The 12472-nt window shown below is 46.3% G+C and overlaps 1 protein-coding gene and 2 long non-coding RNA genes across 3 annotated transcripts in view; 2 read left to right on the top strand and 1 right to left on the bottom strand.

Annotated features, from left to right (window-relative positions):
- Positions 1–12472, top strand: part of LOC310843969 — a 336267-nt gene that overhangs the window by 264675 nt on the left and 59120 nt on the right. The window lies entirely within an intron of this gene.
- Positions 3734–9916, top strand: LOC310843518 (sialidase-3-like; the record flags this gene model as incomplete). The annotated part of the gene is made up of 3 exons (XM_083737032.1): positions 3734–3813; positions 7474–7685; positions 8849–9916. Exons 2-3 carry the CDS (start codon positions 7479–7481, stop codon positions 9914–9916), a joined length of 1275 nt encoding a protein of 424 aa, XP_083593158.1. The 5' UTR covers positions 3734–3813; positions 7474–7478.
- The window catches only part of LOC310843962, a 52743-nt gene continuing 52009 nt past the window's right edge, over positions 11739–12472 (bottom strand). The window contains exon 2 of the long non-coding RNA XR_014563829.1: positions 11739–12096. This is a non-coding gene — a long non-coding RNA (uncharacterized lncRNA). The remainder of the gene's footprint in view (positions 12097–12472) is intronic.

Below are 12472 nucleotides of genomic sequence, written 5' to 3'. Positions count from 1 at the left end.
AGTTCAGGGAAGGAAAGTACAGTATGCCTAGTTTGATAAAAGAATTGCATGTTTTATTATAGGAATGAGCCTTGTTCAAACTAATGAAGGTGGAGACACAAAGATTGATGCCTGCTTTTCGTTCTCAGCAGGTGAGAGATACAAAGATGTCTCCTCTCTCAAAGGATGAAGAAGTGGTAGAGACTGAGACCAGCAAGCCTAAGAGCAGGGACAGGCAAACTAAGGCCCGGGGGCTGGATCCGGCCCAATTGCCTTCTACAATACGATATGATAATAAAGGTAAAGGTACCCCTGCCCATACGGGCCAGTCGTGTCCGACTCTAGGGTTGTGCGCCCATCTCACTTAAGAGGACGGGGGCCAGCGCTGTCCGGAGACACTTCCGGGTCACGTGGCCAGCGTGACAAGCTGCATCTGGCGAGCCAGCGCAGCACACGGAAACGCCGTTTACCTTCCCGCTAGTAAGCGGTCCCTATTTATCTACTTGCACCCGGGGGTGCTTTCGAACTGCTAGGTTGGCAGGCGCTGGGACTGAACGACGGGAGCGCACCCCGCCGCAGGGATTCGAACTGCCGACCATGCGATCGGCAAGTCCTAGGCGCTGAGGTTTTACCCACAGCGCCACCCGTGTTCCTACGATATGATAATACAATACGATAATCTTTATTGTCATTGTCCCATACAGAACAACGAAATTGAAAATCTACATCAGGCATTCAGAAACTAACAAGCCAGCTATCCCAGCCTGGCTAGCCCCCTAAAAACTCTGATACCCCATTTTTAAAATACAATATACTCCCGTAGATACTACCTTGCACTGCGTTTAAAACCAAAATCGCATTTGGAGAGAAACCGTTTCTCAGGCAGCTAGTCCTAGTCTTTATAACCCTGTACCTTCTTCCAGAAGGCAGAAGCTGGAAGAGAACATTTCCGGGGTGCGCACTATCCTGCGCTATCTCTGCAGCTTTCTTATGGCACCTGGAAGCATAGATTTGATCCAAGGTGGGAAGAGTGCGCCCAATTATTATCTCCGCAGTCTTTACAACCCTAAATCTGGCCTGCAGACGATTCAGGAAACAGCATGTTTTTACCTGAATAGAATGTGTCCTTTTATTTAAAATGCACCTCTGGGTTATTTGTGGGGGAAAGAATTCGTTCATTCCCCCCCCCCCACAAAAAATATAGTCCGGCCCCCCGCAAGATCTGAGGGACAGTGGAACGGCCCCCTGCTGAAAAAGTCTGCTGACCCCTGCCTAAGGGCATCAGAAGGAAAGTTAGCACAAGCTAGGTCAGATGGCAGCCTAGGAAACTTTATGGTCCCCCTCCATACCTGCTTCCCTCCCCCCCGCAAAACCCATCAGCCTTAAGACAAGCAGAATTGCACCCCAGCATTTCTAGCGTAACCCTGGTATATTATAAGCTGCCCGCTCATAATATACGAGTGCAGCTGTTAACACATAAAGGCTGGTTGCATTCTGAGCAGTGCCGGATTTACACATAAGCTAAGCAACCTATAGCTTAGGGCTGCCCACTCTCTTGCCCCCCCACCAAAAAAAAAATAAAGGAAAAAAACCTGGATGTAGATTTCCAAAATATAAGATAAAAAACAAATAAAATAAAACCTACATGCAGCAACAGTGTTTTGTGTTGTGTAGGCTCCTAGGATGTACCGTATTTTTCGCTCTATAAGACGCACCAGACCACAAGACGCACCTAGTTTTTGGAGGAGGAAAACAAGAAAAAAATATTCTGACTCTCAGAAGCCAGAACAGCAAGAGGGATCGCTGCGCAGTGAAAGCAGCTATCCCTCTTGCTGTTCTGGCTTCTGGGATAGCTGCGCAGCCTGCATTTGCTCCATAAGACGCACACACATTTCCCCTTACTTTTTAGGAATGAAAAAGTGAGTCTTATAGAGCAAAAAATACGGGAAGTCATGGGCCCGCCTGCTATCCTGCTCCCTAAAACATCACTGGTTTGCTCCTTTCTGTATATAGGGTGCCTGCATTCTGCATGTGCAAATGGCTTGAGATACCTATGAGGTCAATAAATTACCATATAGCATATATTCAACACCAAAAAACAGCTACAATTTGTTGTTGCCAAAGGACAGCTGGACATATAAAGAGCCCCATTACCTTCAGTAGCTTAGGGCCTCATCAAACCTAAATATTTTGGAAATGATTCTGAGCTACATAATAGTTTGTGTGGGTGGGTTTATTTGTTCCTTTTTATATGGAAAAAAATAAAGAAATAAGATACAAGATTGAGCAAGATCCTGGAAGGAAAAGCATTTGCAGCGTCAGGGCAGGCATGGAACACGAGGGCAGCATAAATATTGTTGTGGCTAAAAGAAATCCTTCTACTTATTTGGGACGGGAATAGACCATGGTAGTTGACAGAGCACATTTGGATCAAGCAAAACGGTCGGTTCCCTTGCTGCCTACACGGTAAGAATAAATTTTTAAAATGTCATATACAGTGGTACCTCGGGTTAAGTACTTAATTCGCTCCGGAGGTCCGTTCTTAACCTGAAACTGTTCTTAACCTGAGGTACCACTTTAGCTAATGGGGCCTTCTGCTGCCATCATGCGATTTCTGTTCTCATCCTGAAGCAAAGTTCTTAACCCGAAGTACTATTTCTGGGTTAGCGGAGTCTGTAACCTGAAGTGTATGTAACCTGAAGTGTATGTCACCCGAGGTACCACTGTACAGTATACTCTTTGCTTCCGCGTAGCTTTGTTTGGAGCAATAAATCTGTTTATTATTTTTTCTTTCAATGCATATTTATCCAAATTATGCAAATAAATATATCAATGTAGGTATTGAATACATAAATAAACATATCCATAAACATATCAGGGTACACACACACACACACACACACACACACACACATATATATATATATATATATACATAGAGTTCATTTACATAGTTTCTTATATCCCCTCCCCAAATTATATCAAAAAAAAGGAAACAAAGAATCAAAAGATCACAATATTTTAGGCTCTACCTAGCCTTGGACTCCCCTCCACCCTTTTGGTAAGTGTCAAATAAGTTCTACAGTCACGTAATTTATTTTTAATCTTAAATATTAGCCACTCACTGTTAGAGTTGCTCCAGCCCCACCAGTGCCCTCTACAAATTATTTCCAATATACTTCCAATATTTATTCCAATTTTCATGAAATTTCTGTTCATCTTGGTCTCTTATTCTACCTGTTGTCTAGCAAGCTCGGCGTAATTTATCATTTTAACCTGCCAATCATTTATACTGGGTATAATTTCCGTTTTCCAGTTTTGTGCCAACATAGTTCTTGCGGCTGTAGTGGCATAAAGGAATAGTATCTTATCTTCTTTTTTGATTTCTTTACCCAACATCTGTTTATTCTTTTAAATCATGACCATCAAATAATCCTTGGAAGCGTGACTTCTGCCTGGTATTATCTCTCTAAAAAACAACGACAGTGCCTTTGATAACAGCTTGATGTGCATAAATGGAGCAGGAGCTAAAGTAATGTTAGGCTATTGTCAACGGGAGGGGGGTGGAAGTGGCAAAGGTAGCAAAGGCCCGAGAGCGTTTCACACGGGCAAACCTTCCCACGGGTCTGCGCTCTGAATGGCGCAGGAGGGATGCTGTGGGATGTCTCTCTGGGATGCTGAGTGATGCTGAGTGGGCGTGGCTAAAGGAGGGGCGGTGCTTCGGAGGAGGAGGAGGAAATCCTGATCTCGCCCTCCAGGGAGCTGATCCTGCGCACCGATCCTCTCCCCGCGCGTATCCCTTTCACCTGCGCAGTTGGGAAAAGCCTTTGCACGGTGAGTGATGCAGCAAGGACATTGCAGGAAAATCCCAGGGAGAGAAAACCCATAATTATTCTCCCCCTGCAAAAAAATTAGGGGAAGCTCCATGAAAGGATGGGAGGGGACAGTGTGATGCATTTAAAGGGGTAAAATATAAACTAGGGAATATATCTCTTTTATGGGGGTGGGGATATAACACACACACCCCCGCCCTAGATGGAAGCGTCTCCCGCAGCCCCACTTATTTTTGCAGAAGTTTGCCCAGGGAGGAAGATCGATTTCAGTCCCCTGGAAGACACTTCCCCGCATCAGGATTTTTTTTTTTTTGGGGGGGGGGATGAGTGCTGGAAATCCAAAGAGAGTCGTCTTTTTGTCCCACCCCCACCCCCCGTTTCCTGCAAAAAAAGGATGTGATGCAATCTCAGGTGTACCGCTTAGGAACGCTGCAATATTTGCAATGCATTTTTCTCGCCGCTTTTCGGAGAAAGCGCTTGAGGATTTCAGCAGCCGAGTTCCTGTTTTCAAAACGCTTCTGCCAGTGACGGGAGGGGGGGTGGGAACCCAGTCCTTTCAACAGAAGAGGCGGCTTCTACCTAGAGCCAAAGAGGTAGAGATTTAGGACAAGGATCTCCCCACATCTTAAATGATAATAATAATAATAATAATAATAATAATAATAATAATAATAATAATAATAATAGCAGCTGGTGAGCTTGCAACTTGGATAAAGCATTGTCCAAACTTGCTGTTTTGTCTCCTGGGAGAAATCTTGCAAGGGTTTGATTCCTGGAAATGTTCCTTACCTTGAAAATAATGATCAGGGATACCATTTTAACTGCTGAAGTAGGAGTGCCATATGTCAAACTTCAGGCTTTTTCTCAAGAGAGGTTAACAACTTTCAGGTTTTTCTGGTTTTGACTTTGAAATGTGGCAACCCAGTAGAAAATTAAAAAGTCATTCCCCAGTACCAAGGTACTGATCCTGCCCCAACACGCCCCCCCCCCCCACTGTCACGAATTCTCCGCTGCACTTTAGCAGAAATGATCAGAGTTCCAGGTTCTTCAGTGCAGTGCAGTATATTTATTATGAGATTATATATATATATATATAGAAATATACTCGAAGTCGAGAGTGGATTTCATGCTCTTTATTCAGCTCATAGTGGTGAGGAGGAATGAAAGTTCCCCCAAAATATCTGCTTTATATACATTATTTACACAATGGGCCCCACGTGATTGGCTAATTCCGGGATTCTCCAGTAGGCCAATCAGGTTGTGGATTCACTTCCACCTGGAGCTGGATTGGGTGGCTCCTGTGGACCAATCATACTGCTGCATTGTTCTAGGACCAATCAGACTGCTGCATTTTGGATCCTATTGTTCTCAGTACATAACATATATATACACACAAATACAGGTTGCGAATGTGATCCATGCGGGATGCATGTTCATAACCCACAGCGTTCGCAACCTACGTCTGCGCACGTGCGGGTTGCGATTTGGCGCTTCTGTGCATGCGCAAAACATGATTTAGCACTTCTGCGTATGCGCAACCGCCAAAACCTGGAAGTAACCCGTTCCAGTACTTCCAGCTTTCAGCGGTCTGTAACCCGAAAAAACGCAACCATCTATAACCCGAGGTATGTCTGTATATACAATATTCTACAGGCTATAATACACAAGCATTTCATACAGTCAAACAGAATGCCTGGCTGCACCTTAAGGCAAACAGGAAGACCCTCCCTTCCTTCTTTTCTTTTCTTTTCCCCTCCCTCTCCCTCTCCCCCCCCCCTCTCTCTCTCTCTCCCTCTCTCTCTCTCCACACTCTTTCACAGCAGGTTCCCTTTTAAACCGATGACAGCCAATCAACTGACAGCATATTACTGCTGAGTCTTATTACTGCTGAGTCTTTTTGACTCAGCACTTCCATAGAAAGTATTGCATCAGCCAGCTGCATCGGCTAGCAAACTCAAGCCTGCAGACTTACTATCTCACACAGCATTCTGTGAATCCCGAAAACACACAAACAAAAGCTGTTACTTTTTAAGACTCTTCAGGGGCGAAACAGGTGACAAATGCCAGCACCCTGTCTAACTCTTGTGCGCAACACCACCGACACTTCATTTGATCCAACTTATCCTTTGTTGATATGTACAGGAGCCTGGCTAAAGGAACATTTAAAGACTGTATCTTCCTTTTGGACACAATTTGAATGAGTTTTCTGTTTGTGGCTTCTGTAGTAGATCTTGTACATAGCTCTCTCAATTTTTGGATTATTAATATAAGATTTAGAGCATAGAATGGTTTTTTAGTGTTTTGTGTGCCGCTTATGGGCTGCTTACTTTATACTGGTTACTTTTTAAGCGGCGCAGCTAATTCTATTTAGGATTTATTCTCTCAACCCTGAGGACTATACTGTAGCCCTGTGCAAATATTCTGAGAGGCAGAGTCTGGTTTTGTGTGTGTGCGAGAGAGAGAGGGTTTAAAGATGAAACATTGCTGGTTGTATGGCCCCCTGTCAGGAATTCTTTAACTGTGATTCCTGCTGCTGCCAGTCCGTGTTGACAGTATTAAGCTTAGGTGGAGCAATAGTCTGAGACTCTATAAAGCAGCTTATGCATGTAATGCTTACAGTTTGGCTAAAGAGGGCTTCCTATAGATCAGTACAGGGTCAGGTTTAAGGTGCTGGTTTTGACCTTTAAAGTCCTATGCGGTCTAGGACCCACGTACCTACGGGACCACCTCTCCTGGTATGCCCCGCGGAGGACCTTAAGGTCCACAAATAACAACACTTTGGAGGTCCTGAGCCTCAAGGAGGTTAGATTGGTCTCAACTAGGGCCAGGGCCTTTTCAGTACTGGCCCCGACTTGGTGGAACGTTCCGTCACAAGAGACCAGGGCCCTGCAGGACTTGACATCTTTCCACAGGGCCTGCAAGACAGAGCTGTTCCCCCTGGCCTTTGGCTTGGACTCAGTCTGACCCTTATGTTTCCCTCCCCTTATGGTTTTGATGAGGCTGCATTTTAAATTGCATTTTAACCTGTATTTTAAATTGGTTTCCCCCCCTTCTGTTTTTACTGTAATTTTACTGTTGTTAGCCGCCCTGAGCCTGGCTCTGGCTGGGGAGGGTGGGGTATAAATAAAATTTACTATTATTATTATTATTATTATTATTATTATTATTATTATTTCTGGCGATAACTAGCCTACTTGTCATCTTTAGCAAGCAGGAATCTTTTGCAGGTGACCAAGCTTCACAGCTTTTGTAAACTGGATGTTATTGGGGGGTGGGGGTCTGTTTGGCTGGTTTTCTTCCCAGGTTGTCAATTAGCTACTGGTTGCTCAGTACATGTCGGCAGGCAGATTTGCAACCCGGACTGGTTCCCGCCAGAATGTGAAATTTCTCCAGGTCGGAGACCCGGAGGCAAAATGTCCCTTACAGGGTGCAAATCCAGGATTTCTATACTTATGGGAATCAAGGAAGACAGTGGATTCTGGGTGCGACTTAGCTTTTCGTTCCCCCTGGTGAGGAATATGGGCTGGTGGTAGGAGGATCTTGGCACCTGGGCAGGTTTATAAAGGGAGAAAGGACCTTTCAGGTGATGCAACAAACTAATTGGATTCTTCATCTCCCTCTTTCCCTCCTCTCACCTCCCCAAATATTTCTGCATGCCCAGAAAACATGGCCGAGGCTCAGGCTGGCTCTGGGAAGGTGGTTCTTTTCAGCCAGAAAAAACGAGGGGGTCTCACCTACCGCATCCCGGCGCTGCTTTACCTGCCCTCCAAGTCCACCTTCCTGGCGTTTGCAGAGGAGCGCTCATCCCCCCGAGATGAAGATGCTAAATTCCTGGTGATGAGGCGAGGGCGGAAGGAAGGAACATCCGTTCAGGTAAGGCCAGGAGCAGAAAGCGTAATGCTGTTGTTCTTCCTTGCATGTTTCTTTTCTTTCTTACTATATACAATAAATGTAAGGCTGTTGTCACGCAGCAGTTTATAGGCCTGCCAATATGCGGCCACACCAACTCCAATAGCTGGTGATGAGGCAAGGGTGGAAGGAATGTATGTCAAGCTAAGAGCAAAGGTGAAACTACAATTACTCCAGAACGCGGCAGCTAGACTGGTGACTGGGGGCGGCCGCCGAGACCACATAACACCGGTCTTGAAAGACCTACATTGGCTCCCAGTACGTTTCCGAGCACAATTCAAAGTATTGGTGCTGACCTTTAAAGCCCTAAACGGCCTGGGTCCAGTATACCTGAAGGAGCGTCTTCACCCCCATCGTTCAGCCCAGACACTGAGGTCCAACTCTGAGGGCCTTCTGGCAGTTCCCTCACTGCGAGAAGCAAAGCTACAGGGAACCAGGCAGAGGGCCTTCTCGGTGGTGGCACCCACCCTGTGGAACACCTGCCCGTCAGATGTCAAAGGGATAAACAACTACCTGAAAACATCTGAAGGCAGCCCTGTTCAAGGAAGTTTTTAATGTGTGACATTTTGATGTAATCTTTGTTGGAAGCCGCCCAGAGTAGCTGGGGAGGCCCAGCCAGATGGGCGGGGTACAAATAATAAAGTATTATTATTATTATTATTATTATTATTATTATTATTATTAATAGTTAGGGGTCCCTTTACCTTTTATACATTTTAATCCGCTAACTTGCATCTTGTGATCCGCCCTGAGATCTGCAGACGAAGGAAGGTATGAAGATTTAATTAATGATGACGATTCCAGGTTGGATGTGAAGTGCGCAGAGACATCACCCCGAGAGCAAACCCTTTTGTCCCTTCTCTGTTTCAGAGCCAGTGTGGTGTAGTGGTTAAGAGCGGTAGTCTCGTAATCTGGGGAACCAGGTTCGCTTCCCCGCTCCTCCACATGCAGCTGCTGGGTGACCTTGGGCCAGTCACACTTCTCTGAAGTCTCTCAGCCCCACTCACCTCACAGAGTGTTTGTTGTGGGGGAGGAAGGGAAAGGAGAATGTGAGCTGCTTTGAGACTCCTGAAGGGAAGTGATAAAGCGGGATATCAAATCCAAACTCTTCTTCTTCTTCTCTCCAGTGGGGTCCTCAGGAGCCCCTGCCGATGGCCACGCTCCCCAAATACCGCACCATGAACCCCTGCCCGGTTCACGAAGAGAAGAGCGGAACCACTTACCTGTTCTTCATCTGCGTTCTGGACCACGTCACAGCCCGGCGGCAGATTGCAACGGGGAGGAACGCCACCAAGCTCTGCTACGTCTCCAGCCAAGATGGCGGCCGCACCTGGAGCCAGGCGGTGGACTTAACCAGGCAGATGTTTGGGGGCGAGCGGAGGAAGTGGGCCACCTTTGCCGTCGGGCCGGGCCACGCCGTGCAGCTTGGCTCCGGGCGCCTGGCTGTCCCGGCGTACGCCTACCGCACCAGCAAACGTTGCTTTTGCTTCTGCCCGCTCTGCTGCGCAGCTCCCCATTGCTTCGCGTTGCTCAGCGACGACGGAGGGCGCAGTTGGGCGCGGGGCCGGCTCCTTGAAGACTTGCGAGCCACCGAGTGCCAGGTGGCCGAGATCAACCGCCAGGACGGAAGCCGCTTACTGTACGTCAACGCCCGGCATTCGGGTTGGAGCCGCTGCCGCGCTGAGGCCTTCAGCGCCGATAACGGAGGCCATTTCCAGAAGCCCTTTATTTGCAAACAGCTGCCTGAGCCGCCCCACGGGTGCCAGGGCAGTGTGGTGAGTTTCGCCCCGGATCGAGGCCTAGAGGAAGGCGCTGGCGAATTGGCGTGTCTGCTGGGTGTCGATCCCTCCTCGGCCCCTCGCAAGAGGAGCACCAAGTCGTGGCTGGTGTTCTCCCACCCCACAAACAGCCACAAGCGTTCGGATCTGGGCATCTACCTGAACCCCTCTCCGTTGGAGAAGGGGTGCTGGGCAGCCCCTTGGGTGCTGAACAAAGGCCCCAGCGGGTATTCGGACCTGGCCGTGTGTCAGGAGGAGGACAAGCCGGTGATGTTTGGGTGCCTGTTTGAATGCGGGACGGCGACTGCATGGGAAGAAATTGCCTTTCAGCTTTTCAGCGACGTTGAGCTTCTGAAGAACCTAAGGCCTGGGAATCGTAGAATCGCAGAGCAGTCAGGGACCCCAAGGGTCATCTAGTCCAACCCCCTGCTGTTATGTAGTGAAGTTTCACCCTGGGCCAGCAGGGGGATACTGTATATAGTTTTCACTCAGGTCTGTAGATAGTTTTCACTCAGGTCCACGTCAGTTATTTTAGGCGGGAAACTCTGGGCTGTTGTTGCTACAATGTTGACAGCCGGCTGCCTATAAAAGCAGGCCGGCTGAGCTGTTTGCAGTCAGTTCTATTCCAGCTTACAAAATAAAGAGCTACTTGGAGAAATCGCTGTGCCGTCTGCTATGTCAACCCACAACTTAACACCTGCAATGCAGGAATCTCAACTAGAGCATCCATGACAGATGGCCGTCCAACCTCTGCTTGAAAACCTCCAAGAAAGAAGAGTCCACCATCCTCTAGAGATGGAAGATCAGCCAGCAGCACCAGCAGCCAGGAACGATAGGAGTTGTAGTTCAGGATCACTGGGGAAACCCAGCCAGATGGGTGGGGTATAGATAAATTATTATTATTATTATTATTATTATTATTATTATTATGGAGTGCCACAGTTAGTCACCCCCTGATCTAAGGGAAGGGTGTTCATGCCCTCAGAGGCCCTTTGACGGCCCAGTGATTTCTCTATAACTTCATGGGTTGTGCAGATCTTGGGAGATTTTTGGACTCCGTTGGATGAAGAAGCCTTGGAACAGAACAGGCACTACTTCTGAATAGTGTCTTGAATCATAGGACCAGGTGCGCAGCCTGGGAGTCATTTTAGACTCCCAGCTGTCCATGGAAGCGCAGGTCAGTTCTGTGTCCAGGGCAGTTGTTTAGCAGCTCCATCTGGTACGCAGGATGAGACCCTCCCTGCCCGCAGACTGTCTCACCAGAGTGGTCCCTTCTCTGGTTATCTTCCGCTTGGACTACCCGCTCTGGGATCCCACAGCTAATTCTCCCCTGGTTTCCTCACTGGCCCAAATAGGACTACTGTATTTTTCGCTCTATAAGACGCACCAGACCATAAGACGCACCTGGTTTTTGGAGGAGGAAAACAAGAAAAAAAATTTTTGAATCCCAGAAGCCAGAACAGCAAGAGGGATCGCTGTGCAGTGAAAGCAGCAATCCCTCTTGCTGTTCTGGCTTCTGGGATAGCTGCGCAGCCTGCATTTGCTCCATAAGACGCACACACATTTCCCCTTACCTTTTAGGAGGGAAAGGGTGAGTCTTATAGAGCAAAAAATACGGTAATTTAGCCACCTAGCCCGGGCGATCACCAAGTGGGGATTAGAACCCTGTCCTAATCCAACACTCTTAACCAATGTGTCACACTGTCTTAATATTAATTCTATCATATTTTTTTAAATATTTTATTTCATCTAATGTTTATTGGATGGATTTCCCCCTAAGTTGATTTCTGAATTCTGAATTTATTGTTATTAACGTTTTATACTGTAAATTATGCTTTTTTTGTTGCATCAATTACGTAAGTGTTTAAAATCTGTTGTTAGCTGCCCTGAGCCAGGTTTTCTGAACCGGGAAGGACGGGGTATAAATAAATTATTATTATTATTACTATTGTTGTTGTTGTTGTTATTTTGCACAAGCTTTTCTTCTGTTGTCTGCTGGTGTGAAAACATATGTAATTTTTTTTTAATCTCTTAGAACACAATGGGCATGCACATCTCAGCCAGGAACATATATTTCCATGTAAGTTATCTTCCTGGTGTGTTCCCTTTCAGAGTTAGTGAATTTCCAGAATTTCCTGTTTTGCAGCAAAAACCAGCCAAGTTTATGCCTCGTCTGTGACTAAAACCCTGTTGTCTAGACGGAAAGCAGTCGTGGGTGTGCATTTGCTGAAACAGAATGTTCAAGATAAATGCATGTTTTAATCATTATTGCCAAACAATGAATTATCCACCATGCTTTTTGTTACGGCTGGTTACACTATGTGCTACATCTTTGTCTTGAGAACAATAAACAAGCAGAAAGTAGTGTTAGACAGTTGCAAAGCTTTAACTTTAGCCTTGTCAAACTTTTCAAAAGTTGTGTCGTATGTTCTCCGAAGCGTTTCCTTTAAAGAAAATTAAACAGTCGCAATCACCTTGCTGCAAGGCAGAAATAAGCAACTTAAAAACATATCAGCTTAAAACAAATCGAAGCCATATTGAATTGTTGGGAGGCGATAATTTCCGTGGCGATGTCAAATAAACAGATACAGTGGTGCCTTGGTTCTCAAATGCCTTGGAACCCAAACACTGCAAACACCGAAGGAAGTGTTCCAGTTTGTGAACTTTTTTCGGAAGCCGAACGTGCTCCCTTTTGAGTGTTACGCTTCCGATTTGAGTGCCACCCTTCCGTTTTGAGTGTTACGCTGAAGTCTGTCTGTTTTTGTATTTCTTTTGCCTTTTTGTTTTTGCGGCTCTTTGTTTTGTTTTCATGTCTGTGTGGAACCCAGTCCAGCTACTGATTGATTGATTGATTGATTCATTGATTGATTGTGTGACTGCAGTACATTGTTTATTGCTTTCATTTTTATGGATCAATGATCTCGTTAGATAGTAAAATCCCTGTTGAATTGCTGTTTTAGGGGTTGTTTTTAA

Source organism: Podarcis gaigeae (assembly GCF_964106915.1).
Source record: "Podarcis gaigeae genome assembly, chromosome: 4".
Lineage (NCBI taxonomy): Eukaryota > Metazoa > Chordata > Lepidosauria > Squamata > Lacertidae > Podarcis > Podarcis gaigeae.
The sequence above is the reverse complement of the archived record's forward strand: the minus strand, read 5'-3'. Positions and strand labels throughout refer to the sequence as shown.